The 21,585-nt window shown below is 37.1% G+C and overlaps 1 protein-coding gene across 12 annotated transcripts; it reads right to left on the bottom strand.

The window, feature by feature from the left end:
• Positions 1 to 764: 764 nt before the first annotated feature.
• On the bottom strand, positions 765 to 20,745 carry vwa3a (von Willebrand factor A domain containing 3A). 12 transcript variants are annotated; one of them, XM_056751697.1, is made up of 35 exons: positions 20,731 to 20,745; positions 20,398 to 20,564; positions 19,983 to 20,058; positions 19,771 to 19,864; positions 19,469 to 19,507; positions 17,879 to 17,997; positions 17,231 to 17,299; positions 17,050 to 17,104; positions 16,617 to 16,718; positions 16,028 to 16,134; positions 13,641 to 13,766; positions 12,588 to 12,687; positions 12,441 to 12,503; positions 11,730 to 11,861; positions 11,399 to 11,537; positions 11,198 to 11,301; positions 11,045 to 11,125; positions 10,334 to 10,431; positions 9,818 to 9,937; positions 9,096 to 9,170; positions 7,402 to 7,543; positions 6,895 to 7,087; positions 6,078 to 6,148; positions 5,637 to 5,798; positions 5,010 to 5,088; positions 4,699 to 4,803; positions 4,483 to 4,580; positions 4,253 to 4,405; positions 4,069 to 4,177; positions 3,313 to 3,457; positions 2,617 to 2,761; positions 2,345 to 2,496; positions 2,149 to 2,263; positions 1,977 to 2,074; positions 1,525 to 1,806 (listed from the first exon to the last, which is right to left on the bottom strand). In XM_056751697.1, the coding sequence occupies exons 3-35, from the start codon at positions 19,991 to 19,993 to the stop codon at positions 1,767 to 1,769; spliced, it is 3,441 nt and encodes a 1,146-aa protein (XP_056607675.1). In that variant the 5' UTR covers positions 19,994 to 20,058; positions 20,398 to 20,564; positions 20,731 to 20,745; the 3' UTR covers positions 1,525 to 1,766. The 12 variants fall into 12 exon arrangements, 11 of the variants coding, with proteins under 11 accessions (XP_056607675.1, XP_056607679.1, XP_056607678.1 ...); XM_056751701.1 differs by lacking the exon at positions 20,731 to 20,745 and having other exon boundaries at positions 19,469 to 19,485; positions 20,398 to 20,665; XM_056751700.1 differs by lacking the exon at positions 20,731 to 20,745 and having other exon boundaries at positions 19,983 to 20,013; positions 20,398 to 20,665.
• Positions 20,746 to 21,585: the final 840 nt, after the last annotated feature.

Below are 21,585 nucleotides of genomic sequence, written 5' to 3'. Positions count from 1 at the left end.
ATATACATTGCTGACACATTCCTAACAAGTCAAACATGCGTAAAGGAATTTCAATTTCTTAAAAAATTATAATAAAGATCCCATAAGAAGATTCCAAGAATCCCCTACGAGTTTCTAACATTTTAGAAAACAAAACAAAAGGAGTCAGACTATAATGACCAATAAGACACAATGCTCCTAAATGACAATAAGTGGGTTTTTAAAAACGCTTCGATGCCGAGACAAAGCAGTTTTTAATGATACTGTACTGTTCTGTATTCCTTTTATTCTCCTCGGAATGTAAGGAGTCAAACGATCTTAGACTGTAAGTGTTAGTGGATGGTGGTTGGGTTTTAATGTTGACATTACCCTGTGATAATGTGATATTTGAGACCCAGCAGGCTGAATTATTAGGTTCAAAAACCAAACGTGTAAAGTTGAAATAAAGGTGCAAGTCTAAAACCATTTAACTTAAATATAGTTTCCTGTAATTGTAGTATTTATTTATTTATTTATAGCAAATGCGCTAGTTATGAATAATACATTTAAGTGCTTTACCAACACACACTTTATCATCAGAATACCTCACACTCCTAAAAGTAAAAACATGCAAAACGTTTTGGATTGAATAAAATGTGTTGTAGGCTGTAAACAAGTGGTCAGGATGGGTCATAAAAAAAGACCCCCTAATTTATCTTTCATTGCACTTCTATGTTTTTTATTATTAGAAACGGAGAAGTTATTAAGTTATTTTGTACCTGTTGCTGTGTTATTTCCAGTAGCTGATGGTCCAGCAGGTAATTCCTCTTCAGGGCTTCAATGTTCTACACCTGTCAATTCAGCTGTGCTCCACCTGAGCCCTCTACTGTAAAACACCGACAACATGCGAACCACAATACACCAGCCAATACTGCCTTATACAGCTCCATGGTTTCATTGCTTTACATTATGTCACTCCCGTTGTATCTACTATTATTGTATCTTCTATTAACTTAGTTGTATTTTGTCTTATTGCATAAATATACAAATCATTATATATTTTAAAATATAATAAAAATACAATATTTATGACCAAAATTAAAATGTTTGTGTGTGCAGAAATAATCAACTTTTTATATATCAGGGGGGGGTGGTGTACTGTATGAAAGGAATTTGGAACAGACTAATTTGATGCAATACATAAATGATCCAACAGATGTCAGTAAACAGTCAGTACACAGAGTAAAGTTTATGTCACGTCTTTAACAAAGAATGGACAAGAATGGACAGATAGTTTTAGCATTTAAACCTCAACACATGGATAATATTTCACTTAGACTGTCATTATTTTCCAAACTGTATTTTACACATCTGCTTCCATTTGTATGTATACACAGTACTCAGTAATATGCACTGTGAATGACGAAACACACAGATGTTATTGTTTTTTTATGTATTTAGATGTATTTCTCAACCAATGTTTTCAATGTTTTATGATCCAGGCCTAAATGCAGTACAACACTAACAGTAACCTTGCTGTCTATGAATAACAGAGAAAACACTAAATGAAATATGAAAGCAAACGTTTTATTTCAAATGGTAGATTACTGATATAAAATAAAAATAATTAAGATATCAGAATTATAGAACCTTTGTTAATTGAAGTGTATATACCTTTAATATGACCAGATCTGGTTTGTCTATGAGAAAAGCCCATCAAAGAATTTATTTCATTTATTAAAAGTTCTTCAAGCCTTTGATAGTATAGTTAAAGTTGTAGTGAACTGAACAGAACAGGAGATCGGTGCTTATGAATCCTCCAGGTTTCTACACGCCACAATAGTTTCCCTAAAAAAAAAACACAAACGTCAGTCCCCAATTGCAAAAAGCAGTGGTTATCCATAAGAAAAAACGTATTCAAATTGATTTCAAATGGTTGCCCATCCGTCTATGTGCATAATAATATGTAATATTAACCACGTAAGAATTTTTTTGTTCCCCTTCAGGACATCACAAACCTGAAAGTTTTGGCTTGTTTCTGGAAAAACGTCAGCTTTTCAATCTCCACGGCTAGTCTCCTTAGATCATCTCCTTCACATTTTGGAAGTACTGAATCCTTTATTTGAAACCATAACCATGTTTAAAACATGTTCACCCCCTTAAAGTCACCAAACAACAGCATATACATACTTTGGAGTGCAGAGCTGACAGATGTTTGAGAATATCAGCATCTGTGTTGTCTGGAGCCTGATGGAACCGACCGGCTGTTCTATGGGCCAGGCACTTTAGGAATTCACAGCATGCTCTGATCATGATAAAAAAATTATAAACATGAAAAAAAAGAGATTTAGGTGCAGTGTGCAACACAGACATGCAGCATCATCACCTGTCATGAGAGTTGACTGCGATGGTGTGAATAGTGAGGCTTTTCTCTTGTCTCATTGTGTCTATCTCTCTCAGTATCAGACTATGGCTGGAGTCTGACCTTCCATCACTGATCAGATACAGAGCCACAGGATCTTCAAAACCACACCCAGTCTGCAAAAAACAAGTATATACCGCAAAATGTGTGAAGCAGATGTCAGTAAAAAATCATTAATGTCATGATGTAGTAACTCACTCATTCCCATGATGCAGTGCAGTATGAGTTGAAGGTACCTGCAGTGCTTGAAGGGTGCAGGATCCTCCGTGTGTACTGAGCTGATTCAACCACTGTACAGCATCCTTACACAGATCCGTAGTCGACTGAACCAGTCCGGACTGCCACAGACGCACCTCACCAGAGAACACCAACATATTAAACCTGACACACACACAGGACACACAGGAATGTTTTTTGCATAAGGTCTCTCAAAGCTCTTTGATATCCAGGAGGCACATCCTTTACATGCCTTTTGTTATTGCAGTAACAACTGACTTGTAAAGTATGCAGCAGTCATAAGAGAGTACAACATAACATTCATAATGTACAACAGAGTATTGTCATTCAGTTATTGTCACTACATTTTTGTTTCACTTTTGTATAAATTGTTAATCAAATGTTTCACTAAAAAGATAAAGCAACAAAGTAAAAAACGACAACAAAGTAAAAAAAACACTGCTTACAGTGCATAGTGCATACAAATAATGATTTAAAAGAAACAAATAGAACAAAATAATACCTTATAGTAAAATGCTTAATAATTTTTAATTACAATGACCCGTCTGTGAAAACCCTTTTTCTACATAAAATCATTGGTTGAAATCATTGAAATCATTGTTCAACAGCTGGAAAAAGTAGTCGCAGTGCAAATGCATAAGAATCACAAGGTATATTATTTAACTATTTCGCCATCTAGAATACAATAAATGTACCTCACGCTGTTTGCATGCAGCTGGTCCCAGATCAGCAAAGCCAGTCCTTTCTGGAGCTCAGGAAGAAAGGAGGCCATAGATCCAGACACATCCAGGAGAACACAAACGGTCTTCTCCAGCACTGCTCCAAACATACACCTGCTGCCTTCACAGATAGAAACACATTTGGGCTTTTATAAGTCAGAATGTTGAAATAAAGATCTTAACAGAGAAGCTAACACGTAATATAGTAGAAAGAATACACAAAACTAAAAAAAGACAAATATAACACAAAGAGTGGAATAGTCCATTTAAATGTTAATTATAAATATTTGTTGTTATTGTATTGAGTAGATTAGGGTTAGCGTGAGAGGTAATTAGATAACTAGATACAGATTAGATCAAATTAGATTAGATCAAATAAAACATCTTGTTTTGTATTGTGCATTTCAATCAAACTGCAACTGGGCTATTTTGATTAAGTAATAATAACTCAAACAAAGTAATATAAAATGTGATTTTTTTATTCTGTTTTTTGCAAAACATTTCTCTTCTTTTGCTCAGAATCTAGTTTAAGTATGTCACAGTGCATTCTGGGATTGCTTTAGAATGCTCCCTTTAAATGTGGTCAAAAGTAATCTTATAAAAGCCTTTTAAAGGGGATGTCAGATGGAATTTTATTTCTTTAAATTAAGTTAGCGAGTAGTATAGCTGTTTGAGCATAACTCACATATAGGTGCTGCCTATAATACATTTGTAATGAATCATGTGATTTACCTGTCAGTAACCACTTCATTCTCTGAGTGTAGCGCTGCATCAGTTTCTCAGTCTCTGACAGATACTGTTTTAACTCAGCTGGAGTTAGATGCAAATGTTTCACAATCCCCTGTGATAAACATAAAGACATATTTAGCACATATCATACTGTCTGTACGATATCACTGGTGTGAACCGTCCTTACGTTTATTTGGACGCTGGGGAAAATGGCACAGTATTTAGCAGACACTCTCTTTTGGACAGATGGCACCAGATTGTCAGGATGAGAGCATTCAGGTCTAGACAGCATTTTCTCAAGGTCCAGCTTCAGATTCTTGAAACCAAATCTTTTCAGCCACTACAAAAACAAACCAGAAAAAAGATTTTGTCAAGCGGACATACAGTAGTGTGATGACTGAGATGGACGGTTCATACCTGTTTAGTTGAACAGAGCTCTTCATGTTTTGGCAGTTTAATGGCTGCGATAGATCTTCGGACACTTTTTGGTTTTGGATATTTCTTGAAGACAACACCTAACGTAAGACAATCAGTACTGTATGTCACAATTTGATGTAGAAATGGGGTGGACTAATTTTTGCATATGAATCATGAATCAAATACGAAAACATAGGGGCATCTATCGCTATTAACCTAAGTTGCCATCTTCCATGTAGAAGACCGACTGAGATACTTTGCTTCTCCTCTGATGGGCAGAACTTGATGGGGTTGATGGCATGCTGCTATCAGCCAAATGGACTAAAATAAGACCATAAAAAGTCTGAAAATACAAATGAAATGTACTGCATGTCTCACACATAATACTCAATGTGAGAGCTGGGATAAATCTAGAAACTGAAATGCTCTCTGAATGGGAACCCCGCTGATGGGGGTCATGTTCTTATTCCCGGCCTGTGAAATGGATGTGTAATAATGACACTGTGGATGTTTGTAAAGCATCAAACCTGCTGGGATATCAGCTTTAGAACTGCTCGGCCTCCACGTCAGTCTATTCTGCGCTGACCTGATCTTCTGCCTGTTCTCCTGTTCACATCAAACATCATCATTGAGAAGACATCTTTAACTATTCCAGAATTAGTTCACATTAGCTCTGCCTCTCTGAAACGTGCAGATTTTTTACAAAGCTCATGGCTCTGAAAAGCGTGGTGTGCTATGATTGGCCAGTTAACCAGTGCACAGTGATTGGTGGAATACTGCAAGCGTGTGACGGAAATTTAACGCTTCTTACCATATTTGGATCGTCAGGTTCCAAAGCAACTGTACTGACAGATACACCATCTTACTTGTGTATACATTTGGGTGGTCTTAGTCAAATCATATCAGAAACTGATTAGATTTGTGGGGGTGTGGTTACACGAGGCGTTTCAGGCAGGTCTGGGTGAGCATTCGCTTCTAGATAGAATTCATCTTTTGTTCCCACAATTTTACTGGTCTTATACATGCATGGGCAACTTATAACACACCAAAGGCAAAGAAAAACATATGACCCCTTTAAATGAACCCAAATTAACTTTTTGCAGGGCTATCATGCGTAAAAAAGACAGATGTTTGCATTTAGAGAATGATCTGACCAGTCTGGCAACACTGAGTTTTGTGGGTCTAGGAGGAGATAGTTTTGCGCTGCGGGTCGAGATCTTGGGTTTGATGGACAGGGTGCTCGTCTCCTGAAAGCGGCTCTTTCCTGATCCTCTACGGGAGCTCTTCTGCATCAGACAGTCCACTAACTCAGAACACTGTATGGAGAACATGAACAATACCGATATAAAAAACATCAGCTTCAATTCATTTAAAGTTGATGTTAAATGCTGTTCGAATCCAAAGCTGCTTGGTGAAGTTGCTTTTCTTGATGTTACATTTCACAGCAAACTGGATGAGCTGTTCTTAACATCCACTACAGATCATTTCTTGTAGATCAGCTTTAAACTTTGGTTTCTCATGAATGATTTAGACATTGAGGACTCAGGTCAGGTACAGGTCACGTTAGCGTCACAAACAGACTTCTCTGATCTCACCTTCTGACAATAATTAGCAGCCATCTCCATTTCTTCGATAAGGACCTGGATGTCATCACTCTCCACAATACCTGCGGGGAAAGACGAGGCATAGGCTCATATTTTCCACCAAGCACACACAAACACACAAACCCAAGACTTCCTGTCGCAAGTCTCACCAGACTTACACGCCATGTGCTATACACATGACACAACGGCAAAGAGTTACACCAATGTCAACAAAGAAAGAAGTAATCTCCAAATATCGGAAATGTATATATCAAAGGGATATTTCACCCGAAAATGAAAATTCTGTCTTGAATTACTCACTCTCTAGTCGTTCCAAATCTGTTTCAGTTTCAGTTGATCACAGATTTGAGGGAATGCTTGTAACCAAACAGTTCTTGGACCCCATTAAATGCCATAGTAGAAAAAATGAAAATGGAAGTGCCCCAGAACTGTTTGCTTTTCAACATTCTTCAAAATATCTTCTTTTGTGTTCAACAGAACATAACAAAATTATAAAGTAATCTGTTAAATGGTCTGTTAAAATACTGGGTTGAAACACACTGTTCCAGAGAAGGCAGAAAGATTTCTATCATTTTAAAGTCAGAATAAAACTAAACATTGCTTAAACAAATACTAGACAAAATAAATTCAAAAATTGCACTCTTACACACATACCACTTTATGAATTGTTAAAATTGTAGAATTGTTAAAAAATTAAGTCATTTTTAAAACATCAGGATTCAGATAAGTTTTATTGAGACTCCGGTATCTTATTTTTATATTCAAGTAATGTTGTTATTACTTATTACTCATCTCAACCTCTTCTCACCTGTCTCAGTCAACCAAAGAAAGCGCCCGTTGCCAGCATGTGCCAGGTCACGCAGAGCCCGGGCAGTGTCAGTTTGGGTAGAGTAAGAGGACGGAGGGCAACAGAGAGTTTTTTCCTCTCCGGTGAAGAGACACACATGGAGATTGAAGTTTGCAGTGCGGCAGTGCTCAGACACATAAGCAGTGATAGCTACCTTAGAATTAGACAAAACAGTGTGATTACTAAAGTGAATGACTGGAAAAATGACACATTTGCATCTTTCAGATATAAACAGTAGAGGGCAGCAGAGAGTGACAAAGTCACTTTTGGTAAGGATGCTAAATTAGTGCTTTTATATTAAATCAACATGCAAATAATAGTATTGAATGTGAAAAGGATTTGAGCTGATTTCTCATATTGGGTCAAATTGGACATTCTGCAGTGTTGTGATCTTCACGGGTGGATTAGAAACATAAGTGAATCTTTTGGGACAGAGCCTTTGGTTTCCGGTTTAAAAAAAAGACCAACCATATCTTGATCTGGCATTCCAGTGGTGAGTAAATAAACTCCTTGAGTCATTGTGAATTCTCCATATGGTTCCTCTCTTAGAACATGCCGCAGAGCAGTCTGAGTATTACGACCCCCGGCACACTCCATTCCCTGAATCCATCTGAAGAAAGAAACACACGCATCTCAAGAGAATCTACTACAAACAAATCCCATCAATTAAACTACAGACACAGACAAGATGCAACACCAGTACAGACAGGTTGCATCCATTTTCTGCTTTCAATTAAACTTGGAAAACAGTTCATTGGAGTAGATTGAACAGCTTATGGCTTAATCAATTCATGCCCAGACCTGATGGCAGAGCTGAGAATGGGAAGCGGTGACCTGACAAGAGCTAAGAGGATAGAGCTGGATAAAGGACGCGACAACTTTGTTTTTCCTACAACATTTCAAATGCTATTAGATTGTTAATGATAATCTTAAATCCTTAATTTTTATATTTTATTAAGCCTGTTGTGCAAGCACTGTTGAGCTTGTGCAGAGGCAGCAGCTTTTGCCAGAGGGGAACTGGAATCCCATGGTTGGGCCTGGGTTCTCCTGAGGTTTTTTTTCTCGATGGGAGTTTTGGGTTCCTCACCACCGTTTGCATAATGTTTTGCACTATCTGCCTGGCCGGGGGGGGCTGCTTTAGAATTCATACTTGTATTCAATGTGTCTCATGTACAGCTGCTTTGTAACAATGAAAATGGTAAAAAGCGCTATATAAATAAAGTTGAGTTGAAGGTTGAGTTAATAAGTAAGAAGAGGGCTGGCTTTGTTATTAGTGACATGGTTTGATTAGTTTTTACATGTTTTTTTACAGGTCCTTTGGTTCATCCAATCAAATGAAAACATGTCCAGTTCACATATGATTCTACTAAAGAAAAAGAGAAACTACATAATATTAAGCTTTTACTTTTACTTTTTCTTTATGCTTTTTTGTACATTCCCTCATATTGTCAAGCTGTACTGTGATGTTTTCATTTAAAGATCTAATGTGTCATTTTCTGGAAGATCTATTGACAAAAATACAATTTAATATGCTGTACATAATAATTTTGTGGTGTGAGAGCTGTATAAAGAGCTTACATAATAAAGCGTTATGTTTTTATTACCTTAGAATGAGTTATTTCTATCTATACACCACGGGTCCCCTTAGATGGAATTCACCATGTTGTTTCTACAGAAGCCCCAAACAGACAAACTGATAGAGAGCGTGTTACGTAAATAAGTTATCTCCTTCGGAAAAAAACGGAAACGTGACCACATCTTTGTTCTGTGTCATACACCGTAGTCCTTAAAAAGGGAGAGGTTGAGTTAGCACCAATTATGATGCATAACCTCTAGATACCGCTAAATTTTATACACGGGACCTTTTAAATTGACATTAATCTGTTATATTTTAGTGTATTAAGGCAGTACAAGAAATTCCTTTGTGATTTATCAAATAGTTTTCATTTATTTAATATTTAACATCTAATAATTTCTGCACTTATAATACATTTTAATGTAAATATGACTTGGTTCTGTAAAATTAAAGTTCTTTCTTTAATGTAAATTTTTGGATTATTTTCCTGTTTTCATTCCGTTTCATGTCAAATGACTATGATGCTTGGCTTAGAAAAACAATAGAAAAAGTAAAGAAGTCACAGGAAGTACAGCAGATCTCTTACTGCCAAACAGCTTGCAGGTTTTCATGAGTGGTGGGAACCATCTTCTCTTGCCATGACTTAACATCTGATCCAAAACTGTGATAACCACATTAACAAGATCATTAACAAGACACACCAAAAGGTAAATTTGATGATTGCATATCTTCCTGTAAATCATGAACTGGTCTGAATACCGGATAAAATGATAACAATATTAATATGCCCAATCTATAAAGGATGAACATCAAATTGGTACATTTACTTGTATCACAATATAACAACTTTTATAATCTTCTAACGTAAATTTTCTTTTGAATTGTAAAGACTGTCTTGTCATTGTGCAAATAATCAAGTTGCATTAATAAAGTGACTGAGATTCATGTCTCTGAAAGTCAGCTTGCAACACACTTGCTACATATTGTTTTAAAGTTACGTAACAGGAATTATAATACCCAAACGTTCAATAGACGGTCACGTCTGTGGTCCAATAGAACAAATATACTGTATTCATTCAACAACAGACTGATAATGTTCATCAAACTAATGAGGTTACAGTTCAAATCATGTGACTGACTGCCGTATACTCAGTGATACCATATGCCTGTACTATGGTAATTGCATGCTATTCCAATAACATAATTTACATTTTATCTTAGTATTAAACACATAAAAATATAGAATATCCTTGAGAGATAAAGACATAATCACAAAGTAGATCATAACCGGTTTTGTGTTTGACCTACACAGTGACATTGAAGCTGTGTTTATTAGCAAGCTGTTCCTGTAGCAGGAGCCGGAGAGCATGCTGGATGTGGAGCTGATAGTGGACACTCAACCCAGACATGTCCAGAAGAACCTGCACCCTGACAGACAGAGAGATAGCAGCTAAGACACTCATAAAAAACACCACAGAGTGTGACTTTGGCTTTTAGTCCATGACTATGAGATTTTAATCAGATGGTTTTCTAATGTACCTTAAAGAGGTAACACTTAACCTTCAGATGATGAACACAATGAAGTTTACAGTCTTCATGCACCAAAATATGAATACTAATTTTTCACTACACACCGTTTTGTTCAGTTAAATGAGAATAAATTGTCACTTCTAGGGCTCCAATATACAAATTACATTTACTGTAAGTCAGTAGGGCCATGGAGTCTCTGGCACTTCAACACCCATCCCCTGAAAGACATGGCCACATCCACCAACCTCAGACTTCAACAATTAAAGATGCTGACGTTAGGTGAAGAGTCCTTACCTCTGTTCACATACAGTCCCCCATATCTGCAAGCTGCCTGTCCTATTCAGATAATAAACTCTCTTCTCAAACAGACGAACAGCAGTACTGAGCTTCGTCTCCACATCACATGAAGGACAAAACAGAGGAAAACATTCAAATGAAACAGCACCAGATTTAAGAAACGGGAGGAACACATGCTTGGGCTCTGTGTCGGTATCTTTTTACAAAGAATTAAAGCGATTAAAGAGAAAATTCTGTCATCACTTACTCACCCTCACATTGTTCCAAACCTGTATAAGTGTGTTTGATCTGTTGAACACGAAGAAAGATATTATGAAATTGTTGGTCAAAAGTGCCCCAAAAGTGCCCTGTTTAATTTCCTACATTCTTCAAAATATCTCATTCTGTGTTCAACAGAACAAAAAAATTATACAATTTTTTTCCTACTAAGGCACTCAGCGATGTACTAGAAATATGAGTTGCTTACATTTTTACAAATATCTTCCTTCGTGTTCAACAGAACAAAGACATTTGTATAGGTTTGGAACGACTCGAGGGTGATTAAACAATGAGACTTTTCATTTTTGGGTGGAGTATTCCCCTGCTGAAAGTGATTTTAATGAAACAGGACATTTAAAATGTCAAATATCACTAAAGTACATGAGAAATCACACTGGTGAGAGCCGCAGAACCTCCAAACAGCAGCGATTAAAAGTGAATGATTCATACCTGGTACTTTTGTAATGATGGAAGATCAACATGCAAATTCTTCACTGTTCCATCCCACCACTCAAACTGCACCATGACCCGCTGTGAACAAACACAAGTGTCAGTTCCACAGTTTATCAAGACTTGAGAATTGCTTGAGAAGATCAACATCACCTCATGAACTGTAGAAGAAACAGTCTTTCCTAGGATTGGCACAAATGTCCTTTGTGGAGAATAGGCATTAGAAGCCAGCAGCTGATACAGGTCCAGCTTCTGAGCTGCATGCACACAACAGTTAGTCAAGATGCAATGTGTATGGATGTATGATTTTCTAAATCTGATTCTGTCATCACAGATCGATAAAGGCAATGTTACCCTTCAGTCCATTTATATTTAGCCATTCTCTAGAGCTGATGGCTTTAGGGTCTGTGAGTTGGATATACAGCAGTGCACTGACAGAACATGGAACAGGAGAGGACTCAGAAAGAGTGAGACTGTTCAAACTCATGAAGATCTGAAACGAGAAAAAAAGTGACGTTCAGTCCAGAACTATTCAACCATTCCTGCCATCACAATGCTATGGCAGTGGTCACTGGTGTTCTTTAGCACCAAGCATTAATAAAGAAATATCAGATTATCATTAACAAAACCTTACATTTCTGTTCAAGTGAAGTATTTTTGTTGTGATTCTGAAATATATCATCACCTCTGACTGTACAGTGACCGGTATGCCTTGGAATCGACCCTGACGCATGCTGTGAATATGGGTAAGTATATCTCGGGCAGTTTTGATCTCTGTCCAGAGCATCTCCACATCTGTACTGCTGTCTATTACACCCTAGTGTACAAACAAATGGAAACGTTATGAAATACAGTCAGAAACCACAATAACATTCCACTAATGTTTATCTTGTGTAATAGGAATCATACATTTAAAGTCCCCGTGAACCGGAAGTTGTGATAGTTTTTACTTCCGTATTTTGATGCATTTCCGAGTGAAATTGAATTTGTAATGAGAAAAATAGTGGGCAGGGCTTTCGTCTTACTCTGTGTTTTGATTGGATGTATAAAAATAGCCGTTGCATTTTGAAATGGAACTGGCAGCGGACTGACAGTTGAAGGGGAGGAGTTAACAGATGCTCCACCCAAGCTGTCTAACATAAGTCATGTGACATGAGTAGTCATTACAGGAAGGAAGTGCATTTTCAGATTTTAACTGACCTTCATTGATAAACTATGTACAATAAACGCTGCGATATTTCATAAAAAAATAGGCATTTACATTATTTATTTCACTGGGACTTTAACTGTGGTCTGAACAGTACACGTTTGTCAATGAGAGAATTAAATATGTGAAACGGTTCACGTGAATGTGTTCACATTCATTCTAAATGTTAGTTTGAATATTCACGCATACCAGAGCGGCAGAGAATAAATGATATTTCCCCCCAGTAACTGCTGCCATTCGCTTCACAGTCTCCTGAGAGAAAATCAGTCAATCAGTGACATTGATGGTAAACGTAACTTTGATAATCACATTAAATAAAGTGAAGTTTACACTTACGATAGCGTCCGGGCTACTGCAGTTGTAGGCGACAGCGTGAACAGACGGCATTCTGCTCTGAGCTATATAATCACATATCATGTCTACCGTCTGATCAGGGCTGAAAATGAAATTGATTCATATAAACATGTTTACACATAATTGGTGTATTGATCTAGTCCAGGTATAGAGAGAGAAGGTGGCTACTTGTTCAATAGCCTTGGTTGCGTAAGTATGTTTCCAATGCTTTTCTCTAAATGGATTCAGAAATCCTTATAGTTGTAATGGACAGTGTCATGTCAGCGGGAAAGTGTGATGAAAATGTGAAGATTTTGCTCTCTGCTTACATTTGTAGACACAGATTACAGTCTCTTCAATCACAAAATGCGAATGATGACTAAATACAATTATTTGCACCATGTACTAGAATAAATGACTATACAAAACAAAATATTCAAGAAAAAAAATGTACCAAGAATTTCAGAATGTCAAACAGAAAAATGTGTGAACTCCATAAAACGGTTCTTTCTGCTTCCATTTCTGTGGTTTCTATGGAAACAGTCAATCTGGTGAAGTTCACTTTAGTGTTGTCGTACGTGTAGGACTTGACAGTGAATTCAACAATAGAAGTGAGGAGAAAATAGACTGAGTCTGAGATATTTTTTTTATTTACACATATATATATATATATATATATATATATAAATTTATTTCACTGGAATCAGGATATACAAATGAATATGTAAAAATGTTCAGAGCACACACTGATTCTTTTATTGAATAGAATATCTTCAACTAACAACCTTAGAGCTAGGTCTGTCTTAAAGGCTTTTAAGAATCTATTTCTTTGAGAAGAAAATGAAAGGGATTTTTTCTACTGTGCTCTATTATGCTGGGAAAGGAAATGGGTTTCATCAGCCATTTTTAAACCGTCTCTTCAGACATGGCCAATTATAGTTCTCAAACTATTTAAAGAAAAGCGATGAAGGCTTAAGGAAATGTGAAAGAAGAAATGGCTGCTGGGTGAAGTGAAGTTAAGAAACAGTGCTTCATTAAAGCGAGACAAACTCTCACCGAGTGGCCAGGATGATGAGTAGTGTGTCCAGCTGTGAGTGGATCAGTACTTTCTGCACAGCCTGCAGGAGATCACAGCCTCCACCCGCCTGCAGCTGCAGTACCCACGCACGACTCTCTCGGAGCCTGAAACAACACAGGTGATGTGTCATGTCACCAAACTCATTCATATTTTATTCCATATAGAACAAACAAACAAATACATCAGCACTTTTTCGCAAACAACTGGCTGTGTTTCGAGACCTTTCTACACTTGCTGAAAGGTTCTTCATAGCGATGCCGTCCGTTTTTGGTTCCACAAAGAACCATTTAGTCAAAGGTTCTTTAAAGGAACATCTTACATTACTTTTTTCGCCATGATGAAGCTTTGTAGCAGAAAGGTTCTTGGGATGTTAAAGATTTTTGGGACCATTTAGACAAAAAAAGGCTCTTCTATGGCATTTGGAAGCACCTTTATTTTAAAGAGTGTAAACAATGACCTTCAAAAAACAGAATTCAACCCAAAGAGAATGTGAAGCTGACGTCACGCCCTATGTTGCATATTGCGGTGCCGCCGCCATCTTGGGAGGATCATACTCCACTGCTATTAATGATTTGATATGTGCCGTCACTTGTTTTGTTTGATTTATGGAGGAACGAAAGGGAAATTATCACGGGCTTTTCCTGAACGACTATGCGTAATGCTATTGCAGTTTTTTAACACACCAAGACCGACCTACCATAGTTATATTTCCAAATCAAACAAGAAAAACAAAGAACTGCATTGAACGCTCTAGCAGCCATCTTCCCAAGATGGCCCAACATTCAATGTGGTGTGACGTCCATTAACAAGCTCTATAGTGAATCGACACAAAATTCAATTAAATAGAGTCTGGTAGTGTTTTGTTTTACAGTCCATCTCTACATGCACCGTGTGAGTAATAAAACCAACCACGAACCAACCCAAAATCTAACCATTTTAAAGTTCCAAACCGTAACATTTTCTAGTTAGAAATGAACAATAACAAAGATAATATATTAACAAACTGCCCTTTTCATTATTATGGATGGGAGAAAGTGCAACACTCAATATGGCTGCTCTAGCAAAGGGAAGTCCTGCCTTACAAGACATCCATTATGCGTTGTAGCTTAAACAACCAGGAAAGTATTGTTTTATCACAATTTGAGCTTTAAAAACACATTAATGGAACAGTTGATGAAGTGGCGCAGCGTCTGGGTATGCAGGTGCAAATAGGCCCAGGGGATTGGGGCCCGCATCCAAGTTTTATTCATGACTGTCTGTAGAAAATTACTGGATGACAGATCTCAGATCTGGTCTACCCATGGGCAGGTATGAGTGGGTCCTCCCCCAGATAGTTTTTTTTTTTAAACGGCATCTCTTCGCCAGTAGCTTAAGTGACGTAGTATGAAGATGCCTGACAAGTACTTTTGGTCCTACATATGAATGCAAGATCAAATCCGACTTGTGCCGACCTACATTTTCACATCACAAATCAGATCATACAGGCATTTATTTTCAACAAAATGGAAAAAAAAATCTGTAAGCATCTGTAAACAGGTGTTTAATAATAAAGTCCCAATTAGTTTGCTTCCATTAATACATGGATAATCCATTTAATAGGCCTACATTTAATAATTTACACCCTTATTATTATCTTATATGTACCTTGCTGTGTCGAAACCGAATTAAGTTTAATTTATATACTTTGAATGAGCTCGTCAATGTCAATCTAATTGAGGTTGCCAAACATATGAAGGAATGCAAGAGTTGCTGTCTATTCAAATAAAGAAAGCTGGATTTGCTGTATTGTCAGAAGACGAGGTCGAAAGAGTGAAAGAGCCAGATGTAAGTAGCAGTTTGTAGTGTTTGACAACTGTATTATCATATAAATGTTAGGGCCGTTCACACGTGCAAAGCACTGTCTGCGTCGCTTTCCCCCTCTTTCTGGCGCTTGGGAGCCTACTTTGAGAATACTCATTTCAGCATACTATGATTTGGGACCTACTCATTCTATTTCATATCTATTTAGGACAGGGGTATGAGAATTGGAATGCATCGTATGAATTCTGGGACTGCCTTCTCCAAAACATGTGATGCTGCCTGATGTTTCTTCCTAATTCTAAAACAGTGTTCATGTTGCGAACACCTGTGAGGCCTTACAATGCTGACAGGGTACTTAACTATTCTCCCTTGTGGATTCTTGGCATCCATACAAACTGTTCTCACATGACTGCTTGATTTGAACAGCACAAAGAGGTTTGCATAATCACTGTCTTTATGAATCATAAAAATAATACTGCACATAATGTATCGCCTTAAAATTATTAATTTATTTAAAAAACGTTGGATTAAACGGGGAGAGATGGAGAGGTATAACACCACTCACCTCGGCGGACAGGTCTCTACTGGTTTGTTCCAAAGGCTGCTGATCTCTGTGCTGTAAGACAGCAGATGCAGTTGTTTCTTTAAGTGTAGCTGCTCCTCAATGAGCATCTTTGAGGAACAAAGAAAGAATGACCATAACATGAGTTGTGTTATACACTCACCTAAAGGATTATTAGGAACACCATACTAATACTGTGTTTGACCCCCTTTTGCAAAGATGCTCTATTGGGTTGAGATGCAATTTTAGTACAGTGAACACATTGACATTTTCAAGAAACCAATTTGAAATGATTCAAGCTTTGTGGCATGGTGCATTATCCTGCTGGAAGTAGCCATCAGAGGATGGGTACATGGTGGTCATAAAGGGATGGACATGGTCAGAAACAATGCTCAGGTAGGCCGTGGCATTTAAACGATGTCCAATTGGCACTAAGGGGCCTAAAGTGTGCCAAGAAAACATCCCCCACACCATAACACCACCACCATAATTGCATTAAAGAGAAATTGAACAGGTGTTCCTAATAATCCTTTAGGTGAGTGTATTTCAAATGAGCAAAATAATGCAAGAAAACTTAAGCACTGAATCCTACTAAGAGATGTTGCTGTAGATCTGGTAGTCTCTCTTCAGAACAGTTTAAATCAGATGTGTCAACAAGTATTCCAAGTCGAGATCCATTCACCACTCCGAACACCTAACAGAAGGAATCACACCACCAATCACACCAAATAAACAAAAATTACATTTTGTGAACAAAATAATCGTACAAATGTCAAACAGTGCAAAATGATGACATTACTATCACACTAGTGTGATATTTGGGACAGGGCCACTTCAGACCATTGACTCCTGATGTTTCTAGTTTCCAAAATTTGTTCAGAGCTGGTACAAAGAAGATTGAATGAGCCAGAATGAGCAGCAGCCCAGGTAAAACCACAGGAACTTTGTAAATGCCAGTGATTCCACATTGTGACTGATAGCAATCTGTAGTTGTGGTGCGAGTATATCAGAAAGATCCAGTTTACCTTTTTGCTTCCTTGAGTGAGACACTTTATTTGATCATGGTACATCTCAATAGCCCTGCAGAGAACAGATCAACACCCTTTTCTCCATTTATTCTCCCAATCACATGCACTGCATTAACTTATGCTAAAATTGGTAAAGCATCGTCATAGCAACTGTACGAGTGAAAGTGATGATTCGCACATGTAAAGCTGTTCCTCAAAGTCAGCGAGTGATTCTGTGCTGATGTGCATCTGATATCCACCATCAGGCCTGCCAAGAACAGACACACAGAGGACACAGCTTATAGCTTCCTGGTTGGGCGAAACATGTCAAGGTCACCACAAAAACATGAAAAAAAAAATCATGAATAAAATCACGACAGTATTTTGACTGCACTCTGGAGGTCCTAATAAAGATGATTGAATTCGTTGTTTTTTGTGACTTGAGTTTAGTTTTATGGAGGGCATTTGGGTCTTTAATTGTCGTAAAAATAATGCATTAGTAATAAATTAACTTGATCTGAATGATTTCTATGCATGAAAGCCTTAACAGTATTTTATATATTATCTATGTGGGTAAATAACTGTTACAAGTCTCTCGGAGCTGTCTCTGTTTTTGGAGAACAGCAGGTAATTATAATATAACCAGTTGGTTTCACCTCCACACTTCCTGCATCAAAAAACTGTCTGAGGAATTTTGTTAAGGGTACGACATACGTCAGAAGAAGTCTGCTCATTTACTACACTTCAAGTGAATACAGCTTTATTATTTTGAACAGAAGCGTTCTCGTTTTGTTGCATTCCGTCAGTCTCAGTGTGCACAGTTTTGTGTGTCTGGTTGTAGCCTTACATATGTGTCGTGGTGCAAAGTGAGAGGAGGTGTGAGAGAGTGAGTCCACAGTTCTCCAGACTGCTCGACTCCAGCCACTTCATTGAGCTTTCATATACACCAGGATCCTTCTGCACCCTCTGAAGATTAAAAATGACAGGTCAGTGATCCAACACAGAAATCTCTGCACAACGATGATAGCAGTGAGTAACTAGAGTTGAAAATATGATATAACAAAGAAAAAACTTACAAAAGTTTATAATTATAGTATAGTGTATATGTAGTTTGTGTATATACTGTATAGTATATATATATATGTATATATATGTATACATATATATATACACTGAGCAAAATTATAAACACAACAACTTTTGTTTTTGTCCACATTTTTCATGAGCTGAACTCAAAGATCTAAGATTTTTTCTGTGTACACAAAAGGCCTATTTCTCTCAAATATTGTTCACAAATCTGTCTAAATCTATGTTAGTGTGCACTTCTCCTTTGCTGAGATTATCCATTCACCTCACAGGTGTGGCATATCAAGATGCTGATTAGACAGCATTAGACTTAGGCTGCCCTCAATAAAAGGCCACTCTAAAACTGTGTCTGAATATGGCCCCTATCTCCTATATAGTGCACTATATCGGGTGTCCGCCATTTTGTAGCATTGTCCTGAGTTCTGAGTAAACAACTCCTTCCCTACATTTCTTCACTTCTTTTTACCCACAATGCATTCTGATTTTGAGTGTACATTCGATATACACTCGCTCTATCATATTTCCCATGATGCCATGCAAATCAATCGTCTGATTAGAATAAGCTGGAGTAGAGTGGCCGTTAATTCAACGAATGTACATTTACGCAGTTGTGTTTGTTCTTGTTGATAGTTATTTTCTACTTTGAGAATAAACAGATTAAATGAATGCTGTATATTGCAGTGTTTTACTTTAAATATATTAATTAATTTTATTAAACGTAATAAATGTAAGTTATATTACATATAGGACAGCATGTTCCTGACAATATCCAGCAACTTCGTGAAGACATGGAAGAGGAGTGGACCAGCATTCCACAGGCCATTATCAACAACCTGATCAACTCTATGTGAAGGAGATGTGTAGCACTGTGTGAGGCAAATGGTGGTCACACCAAATACTGACTGGTTTTCGGAACCCCCCTTCCGGAACTTGTCAATACAGTAAAACTGTATTATATTGTAACTTTATTGTAGCCAGCCAGAGGCACACCTGTGCAATAATCAGCATCTTGATTTGCCACACATGTGAGGTGGATTATCTCAGCGAAGGAGAAGTTTACACTTATTTCACAATATTTCAGAGAAAAATGCCTTTTGTGTACATAGAAAAAGTCTTAGATCTTAGAGAAACAAACGTGTGCATTTATAATTTTGGTCAGTGTAATTATACACACACACACACACACATCTCAAACAAGAATGTCACAATTACAATCCTAGCATTTAATTGTCTGGCTTTGTTAATTATTACAAATACATGCTTCTTTTGTATAATTCTGTTACAATTTATTCATTAATTGTTATCATTTTGTAAACTGTCATCTGCAGTATAAGAAAAGCACACTTATTACCTTCAATAGGCGAGTCCCTATACAAAAAGAGTGACAATTCTGTAAAATATCAGTAAATAGCAGAAACAATGACTACAGTGATCATAACTGAAAGTGGTAAAGTCCTGAGATCTCAAACCAAAACTGAGATGAGAGAACGATGTCATCTGCCTCTACGTAGATTCAATTACTTTGAATAAACTGATCAATGCAAAAAACATAAAGCTAATATAACTCAAATGCAAAAGTAACTGTGATCAGATAATTATTTATTAATCACGAAAAATCCCAAAAAGCAAGAAACGTGTACAGAATGCAGTCACCATGTTTTGAGTCTGAGTTTCTCTGGAGACCAACGGGCCAATATCCTCGGTGCACTTGTCTCTCATATCCCATGAACACGAGGCTTCATAAGTACTGTTTTCAGGCCCGAAGAAAAGAAAGAAAGAAAGAAAGAAAGAAAGAGGGAGAGAATAAAGTCCTTTACATTGTTCATATCAAGCACAGCCGAATACATATAAGTAATTTCACCCACTTGTGCTCCATGCTGAGATGATCACAGATTTCTTGAGAAGAATTTACAGATGTTAATGTTAGCCTGTGAGATAATCCTGTGATGAACATTGACTATTAGATCTCAACCACACTCCCATTACTCTAAGATAGCCTGCTCTACTACATTATAACTTCCCTGTCATGGAAATCATGTAAATAACGTCATGTAGGCTAAATATAAAAAACTTTTAACAAAACCATAGTAAATAATCACACAAAAAGATGGACCAAGCCACTTTCTTTCACCAAGTTATCATAGTTAGTGCCAGTAGCTGTATGCCTGTAGAGAATGATTTGTTAATGGACAATAAGTGCAGTATTTGTGGTATTTTGAACAAGCTACGGTTACCATGGCGAAGTGTTGTTAATGACGAAGAGCGGTTATTAATGTTTACCTTCACGCGCTGTGTTTGTCCTCGCGCAGAAAACAGTAAACGTCCTTGTTGGATCCTAACGGTGACTGACAACAGAGCTGCGTGACGCATCTCCATAACAACCGACCGAGCAGCTGAAACACGAGAGCTCGCCACGAACTCGATCATGTTTACAGAAAACATTTATTCTTACATGTAAGAGATTATTAAGTAAACATTTATGGGATGCTCATTTTCTGAATTCACTCTATCTAACTGTATAACTTTAGACAACAGCCGCCATGTTTCAGTGGTGCTTTTTAGACTTGCTAGAAAAGTAGATCGTTGACGAAAGTATGAGTAAAATAAACCTACTTCTGGATTATTGCATGATCATTTTAGATTAGAGTATGAGCTGGAAAAAAGAGCCAGAAACACGATTACTCGAGACCTAAAACGGATAGTTCATCCCCAAAATAAAAATTCTTCATAATATTTTTCGGCTGAGAAAGTTTTAAAACACGAGTATTTCATTACATTAAAGTGAATGTGACAGGTTTTTAGAGCGGCTTCTAGAAGCAAAAAATAACTTCAGTTTATGATATTACAGCTAATGCAAGAGCCTGAAAGAAATCGTTGAAAATGAATCCAAAGGAGCTTTGTGTATTTGAGCAGTCAAACAAAAAACTGATTGTACAAATATTGTGTCATTTTTATTTATACATATATTAATACTGTAAAGATGAGTATTTGTAACTAAAATATAACTTGATATTGAAAGATGATCAAATAATTTGCAATGCACAGGTTTTATTTTTTGTTTAATTTCTAGACCTTTTGAAAATTGATCCAGCACTTGTGTATACTAATTATGATTAAGTAAAAATAATATAATAACGGTTGTTAAAGTAACATGCTGTGGTGCACAGTTGTTCACCACAAAGTAAAAATGTTGTCATAATTTTTTATCCTCATGTCATTCAAACCCTGTATTTGACTCCTTATTTTGTGGAACACAAAATATATTATGTGCCCTACACATAAACCACACACCCACTGACTTTAATGTTCTTAAAGGGATAGTTCATTCAAAAATGACAATTCTGTCATTGTCTGTTTTTTATTCTGCCGCCATTTTGCTTTTTTTGAGGGTCATTGCCATAGTGAATCGTGATTTCGGAGCTCCATTGATCATGGCTTGTTGTAGTTGTGGTGCAAGCACTTAACTCA

This window comes from Triplophysa dalaica, chromosome 7 (genome assembly GCF_015846415.1).
Source record: "Triplophysa dalaica isolate WHDGS20190420 chromosome 7, ASM1584641v1, whole genome shotgun sequence".
Taxonomy (NCBI): domain Eukaryota; kingdom Metazoa; phylum Chordata; class Actinopteri; order Cypriniformes; family Nemacheilidae; genus Triplophysa; species Triplophysa dalaica.
Note: the sequence above shows the minus strand (reverse complement) of the source record. Positions and strands in the feature narration are given on the sequence as shown.

Bases quoted from the DNA above. Each gene is read 5' to 3' on its own strand.
- vwa3a (XM_056751696.1), bottom strand. From the start codon at position 20,071: ATGTTCATCACAGGATTATCTCACAGGCTAACATTAACATCTGTAAAT. The intron at 17,300-17,878 runs GTAAGGCTACAA...TGTTCTTGGCAG, and splicing joins CTTTGCACCACGACACATAT to GCCTGATGGTGGATATCAGA. The intron at 2,497-2,616 runs GTACCTTCAACT...TGTTTTTTGCAG, and splicing joins GCACCCTTCAAGCACTGCAG to ACTGGGTGTGGTTTTGAAGA.